This window comes from Antechinus flavipes, chromosome 4, assembly GCF_016432865.1.
Source record: "Antechinus flavipes isolate AdamAnt ecotype Samford, QLD, Australia chromosome 4, AdamAnt_v2, whole genome shotgun sequence".
Taxonomy (NCBI): Eukaryota; Metazoa; Chordata; class Mammalia; order Dasyuromorphia; family Dasyuridae; genus Antechinus; species Antechinus flavipes.
Window position 1 is genome coordinate 52,565,270 of NC_067401.1, and position 17,894 is coordinate 52,583,163.

A 17,894-nucleotide genomic window follows, 5' to 3' on the forward strand; every position below is an offset into this window, starting at 1 on the left:
ACTGTCCTGATCAAGGTGGGGATGGAACCTCGAGGAAGCTGATGTGCCCTGTGTTCCCCTGGGCATAAGCCTGGGCAGGGGGCCCGGGCGCAGAAGGGGATGAAGACAGGCTCTCAGCAGCCCTTCTCTCTCTCTCTCTAGGAAATGCTAGAGCTGTTTGAACAAGAAGCCAAAGAAACAGGACTCCCCAGATTGCTCATAACAGCAGCTGTGTCTGCTGGGAAAGGCACCATCGATGCTGGATATGAGATTGCAGAGATTGGAAAGTGAGTTCAGCGAGTCTCCCCGGGGGTCTCAAATCTTAGAAAAGTGGTTTCCAAAAGTTTGGGGGGAGTGGCAGATTGATTCCCAAGTGTGTGTAGGAGTAAGCATGTGTATATTTATTTATTTTTATTATAGCTTTTTATTTACAAGTTATATGCATGGGTAATTTTACAGCATTGCCAATTGCTAAACCTTTTGTTCCAATTTTTCCCCTCCTTCCCCCCACACCCTCCCCTAGATGGCAGGATGGCCAGAAGATGTTAAATATATTAAAGTATAAATTAAATACAAAATAAGTATACATGTCCAAACCATTATTTTGCTGTATGAAAAGAATCAGACTCTGAAATAGTGTACAATTAGCCTGTGAAAGAAATCAAAAATGCAGGCGGACAAAAATAGAGGGATTGGGAATTCTATGTAGTGGTTCATAGTCATCTCCCAGAGTTCTTTCGCTGGCGTAGCTGGTTCAATTCATTACTGTTCCATTGGAACTGATTTGTTTCATCTCATTGCTGAAGATGGCCAGGTCCATCAGAATTGATCATCATATAGTACTGTTGTTGAAGTATTTAATGATCTCCTGGTCCTGCTCATTTCACTCAGCATCAGTTCACATGTGTATATTTATTAACTATATATACATACACATATATATGTATGTACACACATACAAATATAAAATTATATGTACTGATTATATTTTTATGTGTATATGCTGTCTCCACCATTAGAATGTAAGTTTATTGAGAATAGGGATTTTTCCATTCTTTGTACTTGAACTCACCCCCCCCCCCTCCCTTTTCCCCCAACTCCTAGCATGGTGTACATTATAGGCGCTTACTAAGTACTTATTGATTGTTTAAATGCATCCTTCATCTCTTGGAGGTGATTTCCAGTCCTTAAAGGCCATGCCAGTAGAGTGCACACTTGTAGGGGTCCTATGCCAATTGAAAAAACTTTGACTTTGGGGCTGATGATTATGAGCTCTTTTAGTGCAGATGTTTTTGCCTTTTTTGTGCCCCTATTGTTTAGCACCTTGCATATTTATAGGTACTTAATAAGTGTTTGTTGACTTTGTGATGGTATTTATGTGGTTTGAAGTTAACCTTAGATAAGCTAAATTAAGAAAAGATCATGGTCTCTGAATAGCTGGTTTGCTTCTAGGAAATGGATGTTTTTAGCCCCAACAAATCATTCCATCTGCTGTTCTAACTGCTGTTCTAAGGTTTCTCACCTAAGTTTTTCATAAAATATACAGATTTCTTGGGCTTTCTACCTGATGGATGTCTCTCATTTCAGGCTCCTGGACTTCATCAGTGTGATGACCTATGACTTCCATGGTGGTTGGGACACGGTCACTGGACATAATAGTCCCCTTCATGAGGGATCCAAAGATAAAGGAGATAACCGCTTCTTCAACTGTGTAAGAAAGCAGCTTGAGGGATGGCATACCACTGTACACTGGCCTTCGAACCTAGAAGGTCTTAGCTCAAATCCTGCCTTTGAACATATTAGCTATGTCCCTTAACCAGTGAGTGTTCCAGACAACTCTATAAAACACTCAATTGTGGAAAATTGCTGAGAGGAGATTGGAAACTTCCCAGTAGAACCAGAGCTTTGTGTCTCCCCTCAATGGGCTGCTAGTCATATGGGAGTTCTGGGTTTGAAGGCTTTTGGACTTGGATCGATTAGACCTGGTCATTTCATCAATGGGAAATGATGCTTTTGCTTTGTCTCCCGAAGGAATATGCCATGAAGTACTGGGAAGACAATGGCGTTCCAGCCGAGAAGCTTATCATGGGATTCCCTACCTACGGACGAACCTTCCGGCTCACCACCTCTGACAGTTCTGTCGGTGCCCCGGTCTCTGGGGCGGGCTCATCGGGTCCTTACACGCGCGAGGCTGGATTCTGGGCTTATTATGAGGTAGTGCATTTAAATTGCTCGTTTACAAATGGGTTAAAAAAATTCCTGTTCCCAAATAACTCTGTGCCATCCACTCACTCCATGACATCCTTTCTCTGGTTCTGGAAATAGATGATCTTGGGCAGTAGAAAGCCCCCGGAAGAGCAGGACCAGTTTCCAGTTATATTCACCTTGAGCTTGAAGCTCTCCTTCTGTCTGTTCTCATGTTGGGGATGGTATAATTTATTTACAATCATGTAAACATGAAGAGGGCTTCCCTCAAAAGGCTTATGACAATCTAATCTTTTGGGAAGGGAAGTGGAATGGGTCTTTTTCACCTGTAGCCTATCAAGTTCGTGGCCAATTTGGGACCTGAAGCTATGGCATGGACTCATTTTTAAGAAGCAAGATAGATGTTTAGATTTGAGTCAGGAAGACCTGAATTCAAATTTTGCACCAGATAACTTGACCTGCCTGTGCTTTTGTTTCCTTTTCTGTAAGATGGGATAATAATAATTGAATCTATCTCACAGGGATGATATAAAGAATTAAATAGGATAATCTGTATAAAGTACTTATAAAATTTAAAGTACCATGTAAGTGTCAACCTAGTAATTTAACAAATATTTATTATGCAACTATTGTGGACAAACTACTGTTCTGAGAATATATGGTCACAGATGACCATGGTCAGTTCTCTCAAGAAATTTATATTTTATAGGTGGGGGAATAAGACAGGATACTGAAAAATACATATACTGTATATTGTGTGTGTATGTGTATATATATATATATATACATATATATATATATATATATGTATATATATATACACACACTAAAGAATATATATACTATATATTGCATATTTATACACACACACACACACACACACACACACACACATATATATATATATACAAAAGTATATAAGCTGGGTGTGATGATACATAGGTTAGGGTTTCTAGGAAAATCTGAGGACTTTTGATGGGTTCATAGGGTTATAAGCTTGGAAATGGAAGGAACCTTAGTCCAACTCCTTTGTCTTGACAGATGAAGAAACTGAGACTGGGAGAAATAAAGTGATCCAGGGGAGGCTATATAGAGGGTCTAACAATTGAGATGAAGCTTGAAAGATGAAAAAAGATTCTAAAATATAGAAATGAAAGGGAAAATACCACAGGACTGGGGGATTGTTCATATAAATGTTTCAAGATGGGAGATAGAGTTTTGATGAAATATGGAAGGAAAGGATTAGGATATAAATCTGGAAAGAAAAGACAGATTGTGGTGGGCCTTATTTGCTAGGCCAAGGAGTTTGTATTTTATTTATTTTAAAATATATGGAACAAAGCAAGCATTTCCATTTAAAAGGCAATGGAGAATCACTAAAGATTTCTAAGCAGGGGAGTGACCCAATCATACCTGGGGAGAGAATTTTGGTAGCTTTATAAGGGCAGGAAGAGGCTGGAGGTAAGGAGCCCATTGGGAGTTTATTATATAGTCCAGATAGCGGCTTCAATAAGGAAGAAGGCAACATCAATAGACAGAAGAGGGGGATTAGAAAGGGATTCTTCAGGAAGAATTGTTATTCCATGGAAGAGGGAATATTAAAGAGATTTTGAGGCTGGAAGTGACTAGGAAAGTGGAGGGTGGTACCTTAGTAGAAATATGAATTTGGGGAGGCAGGACAGTTATATTTTGGATATAAGTTTGAAAGACTGACAAAATATCCAGAAAGAGGTACACAGCGTGGAGGTGGAGATGCTAGAGAGAGAAAGATCTGGATACATAGAGTTGGTAGTTTTCTGTATAAAGGTGATAAATCAAATGCATTGGAGTGGATGGATGGCTGCCTAGGACAGACCTTGAGGGCACACACTTAGGGAGAGAGGAGAGAAAGAAAAAAATGACCAAGAAGGGGCAATGAAACAGGGAAGAAGAGAAAGAGCCAGAGACAAAATGTCACAGAATAGAGAAGAGGAAAGAATATCTTGTAGAAAGAAGTGCTCAATAATAACAATTATTTTGGAAAGGTCAGTGAAACTGAGGAATGGAGAGAGGTCATGAGTTGGAACTAGCAGGAGTGGTGTCAGAACCCAGATTACAAAAAGCTGAAACATTGTGGGGGAGGTAAGGTAAGGATTGTAGAGTATTTTGTATGAGATTTTAGCAGTGGAAAGGACCCTCATTATAGGCTTATGGCTACAGCCTAAAAGAAAGATTCTTTTTTGGAGGATATTTTACTTTTATTTATTTTTTAAATTTTAATTATAGATTTTTATTTTCAAAATATATACATGGATAATTTTCAACATTCACCCCTACAAAATCTTGTGTTCTAATTTTCCTCTTCCTTTCCTCCTCCCTCAGTCTGCGAGTTATCCAATATATGTTAAACATGCAGTTGTTCTATCCATATTTCCACAAATATCATGCTGTACAAGAAAAATCAGAGGAAGATTCTTTAAATATTGGGAGACATGAGTGAGTTTTTTGGCACTGGGAAGGAAGTTGTCAGCACACATACATGTGTTATAAATGTACATATACATGAGTATATTTTCATACATAGACAATAAATATAAATTACATATGTATAAACTATATGCATACACTTATAAATATGTATACCTATATAATGCATAATTTATAACAAAATATAATTTATACCCATATAAAACATATGTACATATGTATATATCTGTAATACATATATGTGCACATATTCACATATAATTTTTCTCCTCTCTGTTTTCCTCCCTTTTTCCCTTCCTTTGTCCTTTCCCTCCCTCCTTTCTTCTCCCTCTTTTTCTCTCTCTCTCTGTTTCTGTCTCTCTTCTCTCTTTCTCTGTTTCTGTCTCTGTCTCTCTTGTCTGTCTCTTAAGGAAATAGGTAGAGATAATATCAAATGCACAAGTAGAAGCATTAGTCTTAGGAGGGGCCTCTTCATGTTCTAAAAGTACCAGGAAGGGGAGAAAGGAAAAATATAAGGAAGCTTGAGGAATAAAGGAGGATAGATGCTTGAGTTCATTCAAATTTTTAAAAGTTTATTATCTGATTACCCTATATCTTTTCATTCAATTGACAAGCATTTATTCTCTCATTAATATATCTAAGGTACTGTCCTAGGAACCACTCTCAAGAAACTTACATTCTTTTTTTCTGGTAAATTTATGTATTTTGAATTTACATTGCTTTATGAACCTTGTTGAGAGAGAAAAATCAGAACAAAAGGGAAAAACCATGAGAGAGATAAAAAGACAGAAAAAAGAAGTGAACAAAGCATGTTTTGTTTTACATTCAGTTTCCTTAGTACTTAGTTTGGATGCAGATGGCATTTTCTGCCAAAATCTACTGGGATTGCTTTGGATCATTGAACCACTGAGGAGAACCAAGTCTTTCATAGCTGATCATTGCACATTCTTGCTGTTATTATGTACAATGTATTCCTGATTCTGCTTGTTTCACTCAGCATCAGTTCATGTAAATCTTTCCAGGCTTTTTAAAATCAGCTTGAAGAAACTTACATTCTACTGGGAGGAGACAACATGTGTATAAATATAGTCAAATATATACAAAATAAATGCAAATTAATTTTTAAAGAAAATTGGGGATGGGGTCTGTAGTCTTGAAAGAAACCAAGAGTTCCAAGAGGTCAGAAGCTCATTATTGTCATCTACTTAACCCTCTTCAGTTGTATAGAACTGATGGTGATTGGCTCTTACCCTCCTTTCTCCCCCTCAGATCTGCACATTTTTAAAAGATGCAACGACCTCCTGGATTGATGATCAGAAAGTCCCCTATGCTTACAAAGGCAATGAATGGATCGGCTTTGATGACGTAAAGAGCTATGAGTACAAGGTAAGAATCGAAAGGCAAAGATTGATCCCTGATTCCAAACCTGGTGAAAACAGGGTTTTTTCAATATCCCCCATCAAGTTGAGGGGGGCCATCAAGCTGGTAATATGGAGGGAAAGCAGAAATACACCGAACCCATGATGCATTCAAGCTAAACACAGAAGTAACATTTTAGTTCAATGCAATTAAAATCAATAGACATTAAATACCTAAAAATACAAGACCCTGTTGGAGGCATTGGGTACATAAAGACAAAAAAAATGAAACATTTCTTGCACTCAAAAAACTCATATTTGTTCTTAAAACTGGCCTTGTCTGAATTCCCATTGAATGCAACTCTATAGGGAACAAAGTGGGCCCGATATATCTGGCTTCCTTTATCAATCATAGAATTATAGTCAGGAGGAAATACTCTCCTCAGAAGCTGAAGCTGCTTGAGCTTCAAGGGTGCTTGAGATTAAGCTCAGCTATGAGTCAGTTGATAAAATTAATTTAACATACTGAGAGAATTCCCTATATTAAGTCATTGGGGTACACAGTACATAAAATATAACCCCTACCCCATTTGTGGGTTTTCTTTCTATAATATTCTCTACTCCATTCTCCACTCCACAATGGGCCCAAGAGAATATTTCAACTGAGGAAAAGATTCTAAATTGCTAATTTTTTCTTTTCTTTTCTCTACAGGTGGATTTTGTTAAGCAGAACAAATTTGGGGGTGCTATGGTTTGGGCCATTGACCTCGATGACTTCTCAGGGTCTTTCTGCAATGAGGGCAAACATCCACTCATAAGTAAACTACGGTCTCTCCTGGGGCTCTCAGCAGGTAACTCAATGCTGGGCAGTAGCCAGTAGGCTTAGGAGTATTAGGAGTACACTGGGGCAGCAGCCAGAGGAGACAAGGCAAGTGCTAAATTCACCAAGTAAGAAGAGCCTGGGTAAAAAAAGCTGGAGTGCTGAGCCTTCCTTCTCCAGGAGGATTTTGGCGCTTGCCACTGTACCTTGTTTCATCATTGAAAGTTGGTGTTCAAAGGGGCCTTGCATGGTGTAGCAGGAGGAATGTGACTTCTTGTGATGTATGAATGATTCTCAAAGTTACCAGTTAGAAATTTGGACCATTTAAGAAGGAAATATCTTCCTTAGGAGTATTTTCGTGCAAACAAAGCTGGCCACAACCAAAGTGAATTTTCAGAAACTCAGGTTATTGTTTATGTACATGGAAAGTCCCTTTCCCCCCTATCCAGCTCTTTTTCATGTTTTCCTGCTTCTTTGTCCCTGGGGTCTTGTCATCCCTGGAATATATCCAATTAGACTTCCCTTTGGTACTTCTTCCCTGTAACTTCCTGCTAATTATAGACAAGATCTTTTTTTTTTTAGTTTTTAAAAAATTTTTATTATAGCTTTTTATTTACAAGATATATGCATGGGTAATTTTACAGCATTGACCATTGCCAAACCTTTTGTTCCAATTTTTCCCCTCCTTCCCCCATCCTCTTCCCCAGATGGCAGGTTGACCAATACATGTTAAATATGTTAAAAGTATAAATTAAATCCAATATACATATACATGTCCTAACAGTTATTTTGCTGTACAAAAAGAATCAGATTCTGAAATAACGTACAATTAGCTTGTGAAGGAAATAAAAAATACAGGTGGATAAAAATAGAGGGATTGGGAATTCTATATAGTGGTTCATAGTCATCTCCCAGAGTTCTTTCGCTGGGTATAGCTGGTTCAATTATTACTGTTTTATTGGAACTGATTTGGTTCATCTCATTGCTGAGGATGGCCAGGCTCATCAAAACTGATCATCATATAGTATTGTTGTTGAAGTATATAATCTCCTGGTTCTGCTCATTTCATTCAGCATCAGTTCATGTAAGTCTCTCCAGGCCTTTCTGAAATCCTCCTACTGGTCATTTCTTACAGAACAATAATATTCCATAATATTCATATATCAATGAATTTTACCCAACAATTCTCCAATTGATGGACATCCTTTCATTTTCCAGCTTCTAGCCACTACAAACAGGGCTGCCACAAACATTTTGGCTCATACAGGTCCCTTTCCCTTCTTTAGATCTCTTTGGGGTATAAGCCCAGTAGAAACACAGCTGGATCAAAAGGTATGCAGAGTTTGATAACTTTTTGAGCATAGTTCCAAATTGTTCTCCAGAATGGCTGGATGTGTTCACAATTCCACCAACAATGTATCAGTGTTCCTGTTTTCCCACATCCTCTCCAACATTCCGCATTATCTTTCCCTGTCATTCTAGCCAATCTGACAGGTGTGTAGTGGTATTTCAGAGTTGTATTAATTTGCATTTCTCTGATTAATAATGACTTGGAGCATCTTTTCATATGGTTAGAAATAGTTTCAATTTCTTCGTCTGAGAATTGTCTGTTCATATCCTTTGACCATTTATCAATTGGAGAATGGCTTGATTTATAGACAAGGTCTTGAAGGAAAAAGAACATCTGCCAGCCTTTGTGGTAGCTTCCATTTGCCATTTCGGGTGCATCCTTTCTAGCTTTCAGCTTTCAGCTAAAGTTTGACTTTCAGGGTTAATTTCCCAGAATTTGGAGCCTGAAGGAGATGTCCAGGATAAGGTTCTATTTTTGAACCTATATGTAAATGAAAAAAAGCCCCCTCCAGGTGTGATTCATCTCATTCGCTCTTTTCCTCTTGCAGAGTGCACCCCAGCCAGTAAAACCCTGCACGACCTGTTCCCCGCACCTAGAAGTCAAAGCTTCTGCTCCAACACTGGAGGAGGATCAGGGGGTGATGGAGGCAGTGGCGGAGAAGGGGGTGGCAATGGAGGCAGTGGCGGAGGCGGCGGTGATGGAGGCAGCGGCGGAGAATCTGGAGGAGATGGTAGTTTCTGTGCTGGTAAAGCAGATGGCACCTACATGGATCCTGAAAATGCCACTAAGTTCTACAAATGTGCCGGAGGCAAGACCTTTCATTTCCAGTGTGCCCAGGGCTTGGTCTTTAAGGAGAACTGCATGTGCTGTGATTGGCCTTAAAACAATCCTACTCTGCTCAAAAGCCTTCTGGCCTTTCCCCATCCCATCCCAAGCCCCACTCAGTGGCAAGCTCCTTGAAGGCATATCTGCTTTTTATTGATTCTTGAATTCCCCCCTCCAGTCTCGTACAGTGCCTGGCACAAACATTCTCCCAAACACTCACTCATGTATTGGCAGTCTACCTGGCCTGGTACCATAGTCCACCCCTGGATGCCTGCCTTGGTTGATCCCCACCTCTGTCTTCCCATGATCACCACAGGAGTCCACCCAACATCCATCCTCAGAACCTTTCCCAACTTTTCCTAACATCACAAGGATACCAACAGGATGAACATCGGTGGAATATTTTAATACCTACCCAGCACATACACCTTGAAATGTTATCTAAATGGCAGCTTTCTCCTTAGGGCAGGAAAACTTAGCCTTTCAGTGCTCACATTAGACCATTGTAACAGCTGGGAAAATGTCAGTCTCTGAAATGGTACAGAGACTGGCATTTTGTGTTGAATGAAGATTTCAAATAAATTGAGCCAGTATGGTCAGTTTGCTTGCTTTCTGTTTTGTGGGTCCCTAATATCATTTTGAATTCTTTTGTAGAAACCATCTTCTCTAGGGAAAAGGGTTGGGAAAATGTGCCCAGACCAAACCTGGATCTCAGAGCAGAGCTATTTGTAGAGAGGGTTACATTTGTATTTGCTGATACCCTGTGGAGATTAGCGTAAGCTGTGAATGAGATGTCCACTTCACATCACCCATGCAAGAACATATACATGAATGTACACGAGCACACTAAAGGTCACATTGTCTAATTTCAGTGAGAATAATGTCAAGGTCATTTCTGGCCAAGGTCGCAGTCATCCTCATGTCATCGGCCAATAGAGACAAAATGTGGTAGCTGTCAGAGAAGTGGGAAAGGGCCATTGGATACTGCTGAATTATCTTGATGAGTATCTCAGTTTCCCCCATCAGGGATTTTTCCAGTTATATTCAACTGCCTCTAATCTCATTACTTTCTCATAGGCCTCTCATAGGCCCTTAAGTAAATGGGTCTACTTCCCTGATTGCTTAATATAAAGTAGCAGTTTCCATACCTCGGGCTCCCTCACATAATCATTAGCTATGAAGAGAAAGTTAATCAAAATCAGTTCTATCCTAGGAATCTGTGACTGAGAATACACTTAGGAGGAAAAAGCCAGTGGCTTTCCCATAACTCCTGGAGGGTTCTCAGATCCTTCCTTACCATTGCTATCTATAAATAGGGTTATAACCTTAATTTTTTTTTTTTTTTTTTTTTGCTGAGGCAATTGAAATTAAGTGACTTGCCCAGGGTCACACAACCAGGAAGTGTTAAGTGTCTGAGACCAGATTTGAACTTCAGGGCTGGTGCTTTACCCACTTATAACTTTAATTAAAAAAAAAAACTTAGAGGCTTAAATATGGCGATATAGCAGCTTTGTTTTTGTGGGTAAAACAGAACACAGAGCTGGTGCATCCTGAAGGAACCATAGACTAGACTAAAGTCACTTCTCAGGTCATCTAGGTCCAGAAAAGGTGACTTGTCCAAATTAGCAGCAGAGATGGGATTTGAAACAAGGTTCTCTTACTTCCTACCTACTTTTCTTGTTACTAGACCCCAGCTGCCTCTCTATGCATGGGGTTTGATAAAGAGTTTGGCAAGATCCTCTCGTCCATAATTCTGGTTGCAAAAATATCTCCAGCAGCTTTTGGTCCATTGCCCTAAATGTGGCTGTGGAGAGTTCCTGGGTACCTGTTGGAATGAAGATGGGGAGGGGGCTTCTCAAAGTTCTCATCTAGCAGCATTGGGGTCTGGATTGGTACGAGAAGATCCCTGGGGAGAGATTGGTTGGTTTTAGGAATCTTGAGCCACTACTTGGCAGGCAAAAAACTCAACCACCCAGGACCATGCTACCATGACTTAAAAACCCTAAGGAGTCCTAATAAAAAGCAGTATAATTTCAGTCCTGAGAAAAGATCCCCCATACTCAGAGGGGAGCCTAGACCTAAGTAAGCCCTGCTTTGGACTTTCCAGGTATCCTCAGATCCTGGCCCCATCTTCTAAGGCTAAGTGGGACAAAAAAAGACAAGCTCTAATTCGTTCCCTATTATACTACTTTGCGACAAAACAGAGTATGGGGAATTACTATGGGCATTTATTGGCAAGCAGAAAGCCTGGATTCAAATCTGGGCTTTCTCACTATCTTGGATGATCTTAAGCAAGTTATTTCACTTTATTTTTCTCATCTGTAAAATGAAATGTTAGGACTCTGGCTCTAAATCAAGAATCCTGGGGTTGAGAGTGGCTAATTCATTTGTGCTCCCTGCAAATAAGAGTCATCTTTGGGGTTTCACATCAGAGATCCCCAGGCCTATTTGCTTGAGTATATATAACAAAATGACACACAAATTCAGTATACTTAGAACATATTTTACAACATAAAACGAACCACTCCCTGCCTTGGGCTGAACCCTGGCGGACAAGAGGGTAACGGGGTATCTTGCTTCATGGCTTAAGGCTAGCTGGGATTAAGGGAATGAATAAGATGTCAGAAGGATCTTTCAGCTGTAATACAGGCTTAGATAGGCCACACGATTCCGATGTATCCTGAACTCTCTGTCTGTTATGAGCTGTAATGAAAATAATGCTTGTAAGTATCATGTATTCAAATATTCATTCCCTCCCCTAGTGCTCCAAGGACACTGTCCTCTGTCCTTAGTTCTAGCTGTAAGAACTTGTGTTGTTTCTGGGGAATACCTAATCACTCAAATGAAAAATGACAAATGTAAATTTACATTTACATGGTCCACAGTAATATTTCTCTCGCTCTGAATTCCCTTATCACTTAGAGATGGACATTATATATACGAAAGAATTCCCTTATTACTTAGAGCTGGACATTATATATATATATATAATATATATATGTTGTCTTAGAATTATTCTCTGATTATATATATATATGTGTGTGTGTGTGTGTGTGTATATATGTATATATATGTTGTTTTAGAATTATTACCTGATTTCCTGATATTTGTACCCAGATCATAAATCATAGATTTGTGTGTGGGAGGATGCGTTTAGAGATCATCTAACTTAATTGACATTTTTCTAGCAAATGGACTTTAAACTTCTTGCGGGTAGATAAGTCTTGTGCATAATCTGCCATGGTGACGTGCACACTTAAAAAGTCTGTTGAATGAATGAATATGTCTCTAATTCATACCTCCGTTTTTAGGGTTCTTTTCTTTAGGACTGGCACTTGATCCCAATCTGGAGACCCAAATTTCATTGGCCAGACGATTTTCCGGGAAAAGTGGTACTGTGGATTGTAGGTTCCAGGGCTGGGGAGACAAATTCATACCATTTTTCATATATTTGTTAACATCTATGAAAACCCATGCATTCTTAGGACTCTGACTATAGGGAAAGCCTGATTGATTAATTTCCTGTTTGGGTGGGAAGGAAGGGGGGATCTTTAGCTAGATGTTTCACTGAATGCTAAAATCTAAGATGCTCTGTTTTTCTTAGTACCAGGGTCCCCAGAACAAAACATTTCTATGACTATTTTATACCAAGAGATAGCTGGGGAGCCACAAGATTATGAGTTTTATGACTAATGACAGGTATTCAAGATGAAGTTGGGCAGTTCAGCCTAGAGATCTACCATAAGGCAACAGGGGTTCTTTATGCGGGGTTAATAAACTCTTAAAATATTTTGACAACAATTTCAGAATATTGTTTTTCTTGAAACACTTTGTATTTTATTTTATCCATTTAAAAACATTAAAAGGGATCCAGAAGCTTTAGCCAAACTAGCAAAGGGATATAAAAAAAGTTTAAGAACTGTTGGGTTTGTTAAACCCACTGATAATTAAGGAACAGATATTGGGAATACCCACAGAACTACAGATAAAATTTGTGGTACTTTTTTCATCTTTCATTCCTTGCTAGGAAGGTGTAATTATTCTAGGGAGGGTAAATATTTCATGTTTTCTCTGGGGGGATTTAAATAGAGGATGAATGACTAACTTTGACAGTTTGACCATCCTTAGCTGGCTACTTTCCTTATTGTTGTGGTGGTATTTAAGAAAATCAAAGACTTGACATACCCAGGGAAATATGATGACTCTGTGGGTCTCTCATCAAATCGAGTTGAGATGGAGTTAAATGGAGCATAAGGAGGAAGAATACAACGGGACTTAACATTTTGTACATCATATGAAACTGGAGCGGGCAACAGCTCCTATTTATAAGAAAATAGAATCATTGAATAGATTTTACATAAACAAAGATGGGCTACACAGGCTTCAATGGTGATGGTTGGGGAAAGGTGGTGGTATAGACCTGGAAGACAGTCAACCCCAAGCTAAATATGAATTGACTCTAGAGGACCATGTGGCCCCATCCAACAGAGTAGGATTGGGGAAAAAGCACAAAGTATGTGTCAAATAGTTTCCTTCCTACAAGGAAAAGCTAAAGAAGTAAGCCTATGGAGGCAGCTATAGTTGGAGTTAGAAGAAAAAGAAATTCAGATTCTTATTCTGTTCTCATTAGCTATGTGACTTTGGGCAAGCCACATCAGTAAAGTAATTAGTTTCTCAGTCTATAAAGTGCTGTTTTTTCTCTCTCTCCCTCCCTCCCTTCCATCCTCCCTCCCTCCCTTCCTTTTTTCCTTCCTTCCTTGCTTCCTTCCTTCTCCTCCTCCTTCTTTCTTCTTCTTCCTCTCTTCCCTTTTCTTCTCTCTCCTCTTTCTTCCTTTTCTTCTTCCTCTCCTCCTTCTCTCTTTTCTTCTTCCTCTTCTCCTTCTCCCTTTTCTTCTTCCTCTCCTCCTTCTCCCTTTTCTTCTTCCTCTCCTCCTTCCTTTTCTTCTTCCTCTCCTCCTTCTCCCTTTTCTTCTTCCTCTCCTCCTTCCTTTTCTTCTTCCTCTCCTCCTTCTCCTTCTTCTTTTTTCTTCTTCTTCCTGTTCTTCACCTCCTCCTTTTTTCTTCTTCCTTCTTCTTCTTCTTCTTCTTCTTCTTCTTCTTCTTCTTCTTCTTCTTCTTCTTCTTCTTCTTCTTCTTCTTCTTCTTCTTCTTCCTCTCCTCCTCTTCCTCCTCCTCCTCCTCCTCCTCCTCCTCCTCCTCTTCCTCCTCCTCCTTCTTTTCAACAGATATTATCTACCTCACAGACTTCTGAGGAATTATTGGGATAAAAATGCAATGTGTTTTGAAAACCTTAAAGTTCTAAATGATTGTTATTGCTCAGTCATTTCAAACTCTTTGTGATCCCATTTGGGGTTTTCTTGGTAAAATTATTCAAGAAGTTTGTTATTTCCTTCTCCGGGCCATTATAAAGATAAGGAAACTGAGGAAAATAGGGTTAAGTGTGTACCCAAGGTCATACTGCTCATAAATGTCTGAGGCCAGATTTGAATTCACATAGGTGACTCAATCTGATTTTAACCTACTGCTTCATTGTTTGTGCCTTCTAGATATCCCAATACAAATAATAATAATTTACCAATTATTTGAAGAAAGCCCTTTGAAAGAAGGAGAAAGAAGGGGGAAGGAAACTGGCATTTTTAAGGGCTTATTATATGCTGCTATTGTTCAGTTGTATCCAGCCCTTCATGACCTGATGATCTTATGGGGTTTTCTCGGCAAAGATACTGGAGGGATTTGCCATTTTCTTCTTCAGACCATTTTACAGATGTGGAAACTGAGACAAACAGGATGAAGTGACCTTCCCACTTCTTTCAGATTTGAACTCAGGAAGATGAGTTCCCCTAACTCCAGGTCCTGCACTCCGAGCACTGTGGCGCCACCTAGTGGTCTTCATAAGATATCACAGATGTCCTATTCTACAAGAGCAAGTTGTATGGGTGCAAGGCAAAGGGAGTGACTAGGAAGTGACAAAGAATAAACTAAAAAAGCATCAATAAAATCTAAAAAAAGAGAAAGCGTTCTGGGGCCAGAGTGCTGATTTTGAGACTGGCTCTGATGCTTCCTAGCTGTGTGGCTCTTGGTGAGTCCTTGAATGCTTCACATTAAGATGGAGAGCACTCTGCCTGCACTAGGTACTTTGCAGGGTGTTGTGAGTCACCTGGTGAATCTGAAAGCCCTGCAGAGAGAACCCCCATTGCTACCGTGATGATTTTGTTCTCACAGGGGCAGAGGGTCAGCCACATAGCCCCTGAGCGATGCAGACGGAGGCATGGAACCCTGTTCCATGGAAAAGCTTGAGACAATCTCTGCCTTTCTCTTCTCCCTTCTTTCTCTCTCACATGTGTATATATAGTCAGATCAAGTCAGGTCTAGGCCCTGGAGGTTCATTCAGCAGTCCCTGTGTGCTAGGCACTGGGCTAAATACTGGGAGGGAAAGAAAAGCACAGAGAATCCCCTCCCTCAAGGAACTCCATAATTGCATCAATGCAGGGATGATTTTTAAATCAAAATATATGAAATTGTCACTAACCTTACTGTCTGATTTAAATCGACGGCTCGTCCTAGATCCAATGATGTATCCCTTATTACTTGTAGGGGTCTTAGCAAGGTTGTAGGCCAAGTTATTCTTCTATAAATTTATACAAGAATTTTATAAATTTATACGTCAGGAAGCAATCCCACCGAGCTGCTTACCCCAGTACCAAGGAACATGTGATGTTCTTTCATTCTGAAGTCCCCGTACCAAAAATACCCTTTTTTCTCACTCATCCATTACCACCTAATCTTTGCACACCAATGTAGAGTCATAGAAAAACAGCTGGACTTGGAATTTACTGATGAGAGTTGAACTAAAGGATTTCCAAGAATCATAGAAAAACAGCTGGACTTGAAATTTACTGATGAGAGTTGAACTAAAGGATTTCCAAGTTCCTTTCAAGGATATTTATATACACAGCACAAATTAATTTATAAGAATTTCCAGAAATTATTGAGGTGCAAAGATGCCGGTTAGCCCACAAAAGAATTCATACCCATTCTCTGGTCCCTCAAACTTTTTAGCCTTTTGGGAGCTTTCACTAGGAGCTTTTCTGGGGAAAGCTGGTCCAGCCTACTAGTAGAAAGCTACCTAGTGCCCGTTTCCCAGGAATTTCATAGAAGTCAGAGAAAGCACCAGGTTTATCTCAAAAGCCTGTAGGGGAAATCTTGATTTTTTGCTTTTCTCGAGAATATTGGGTTAGATTGTCAGGGGGGTCAGGGCTACAAGATGCAGTGTAATGACTGGGTTTTGGCCAGAGGGCTGGACAATCAGCATGCAATTATATTGAGGGGGAGGTACTCAGCACTGAACATCACTGAAAAAAGGGAAGTTGTCTAACATTATGGATCGTAGGGATATTTTAGAAAATGCTCTCAAAGGAGTATCATGGAAAATCGGGAGTAAGAGAAAGTATCCGAAGTAATGGCTCACAGGATTAATGAAGGGGAGTGGAAAAATAGGAAACCGAATATAAACTATCTTGGAGGTCTGGGATCAGCACCCACATCAGTGAGGAACTTAGAATTCACGCTGGGATTGGCTGAGGTTCAGCGCGCAATGTGATTGCAAGAAGAAGGGAATTTATTAGACAAATCACTGGGGAGATATTTGATTGGTCAGGAACCCTTCCGCACCGGATCCCAGAAAAATAAGAAAGAAGGATCAATCAACCCAAGAGAGCAAGATGGGTGAGGAGATACTCACTTCTTCGTGAAGGTAGCATCCGGGTCCTCGATGAGGTGCGCCCCTAATGGGCACATTTTTAATACCTACTCTGTTTGGAGGATGGTGGTGGGGGAAGATTTTCCTCGGCTGGCATGATCCAAAACAATATTTCATCTGCGCTTCTGAAGAAAGAGCAGAAATGCCCAATACAGGCTATGTCCCCCAAAACCAAGAGGGTGGCCGGGGTGAGGAAGGATTAAATGGACAGAGGGGGTATTTATTATTTGCGGCGCCCACCATATACATCTTCTTCGTCAGACCAAAAGTCCTCCATTTCTACACGTCTCTGTGAGTCCCGACCCCATTCCACCCACTCCATCCAAAAGCTGATGAAAAGCGCCCCGACTGACCTGAAAGCTCCCATTCCCAGTTCATGTCGCGAGTTATGTATACAGTGGGTTGTCAGGGCAACAGAAGGGGAAGGCGGAGCCGAACGGAGAGCGCTGATTGCTGGGGGCGCCGGGACCAGAGGCGGGGAGGGGCGGCACAAGGAGAACAGAGAGGCGGACAGATGTGCCCGGAGATCGCTCCCCAAAGGCGCTGAGGCGGCTAAGTTCTTTCGCTTGCTCTGCCCCGGGCATAGGGATCGTGCGGCGCCAAACTGTTTTTGTTAAATTCAGCCCCGCCGCTGAAAGTCACCGGACTTCAGGGTTGTAGAAGAAGGATGTGATTGGATTTTTAATTCAGCTTAGAAACGCTTCACGGACGTGCGCTTTCAGAACTGTGGGTTTTGCTGATACTTTTTCTAGGGGAAAAGGAAGAGGATTTAATTTCCTTCTTCCCAGAATCATCATTCATTCGACTTTTGTAAACTAATGAGATGTGTTTTTCACCCTTGGGAAAAGTGTAACTTTCTGTTCTCTGAATCAAAGGAAGGCACGGAGGTCCTTGTGGAAAGAGAGCACAACGGAGACCTCCAGTTTCACGTGCAGTTGTTTTTTTCCTTTTCTCTTCTGCTGGGTATGCTGAAATTTTATTCAGAATTTAGTAAGATTAGAATAATAATAAATGGTTGTTTTAACGAAGGAAAAGAAAGAGAGAGAGAAAGAATGAAAAGAAAAGAAAGAAAGAAAGCGAAAGATCAAAGAGATTCAGGGAAACCATCTTCTTAAATTTCGCCTGGATCTC

General features: G+C 40.3%; 2 protein-coding genes across 4 annotated transcripts in view; one reads left to right on the forward strand and one right to left on the reverse strand.

Annotated features, from left to right (window-relative positions):
* Positions 1–9,603, forward strand: part of LOC127559335 (acidic mammalian chitinase-like) — a 14,970-nt gene extending 5,367 nt beyond the window's left edge. For both annotated transcript variants that reach the window (XM_051993046.1, XM_051993045.1), the window contains exons 3-9: positions 1–15; positions 142–266; positions 1,567–1,690; positions 2,011–2,193; positions 5,920–6,036; positions 6,721–6,859; positions 8,727–9,603. The exon at positions 1–15 is cut by the window's left edge and continues 151 nt beyond it. In XM_051993046.1, the coding sequence (XP_051849006.1) occupies positions 1–15; positions 142–266; positions 1,567–1,690; positions 2,011–2,193; positions 5,920–6,036; positions 6,721–6,859; positions 8,727–9,061 (1,038 nt within the window). In that variant the 3' untranslated portion in view covers positions 9,062–9,603. The remainder of the gene's footprint in view (positions 16–141; positions 267–1,566; positions 1,691–2,010; positions 2,194–5,919; positions 6,037–6,720; positions 6,860–8,726) is intronic.
* A 1,888-nt stretch (positions 9,604–11,491) lies between these two features.
* Positions 11,492–17,222, reverse strand: PIFO (primary cilia formation). Of its 2 annotated transcripts, none has more exons than XM_051993048.1 (6): positions 17,117–17,222; positions 16,746–16,888; positions 15,534–15,632; positions 13,190–13,323; positions 12,304–12,421; positions 11,492–11,707 (listed from the first exon to the last, which is right to left on the reverse strand). In XM_051993048.1, the coding sequence occupies exons 1-6, from the start codon at positions 17,139–17,141 to the stop codon at positions 11,639–11,641; spliced, it is 588 nt and encodes a 195-aa protein (XP_051849008.1). In that variant the 5' UTR covers positions 17,142–17,222; the 3' UTR covers positions 11,492–11,638. The 2 variants fall into 2 exon arrangements, with proteins under 2 accessions (XP_051849008.1, XP_051849007.1); XM_051993047.1 differs by lacking the exon at positions 17,117–17,222 and adding an exon at positions 17,004–17,110.
* Between the last annotated feature and the right edge of the window lie 672 nt (positions 17,223–17,894).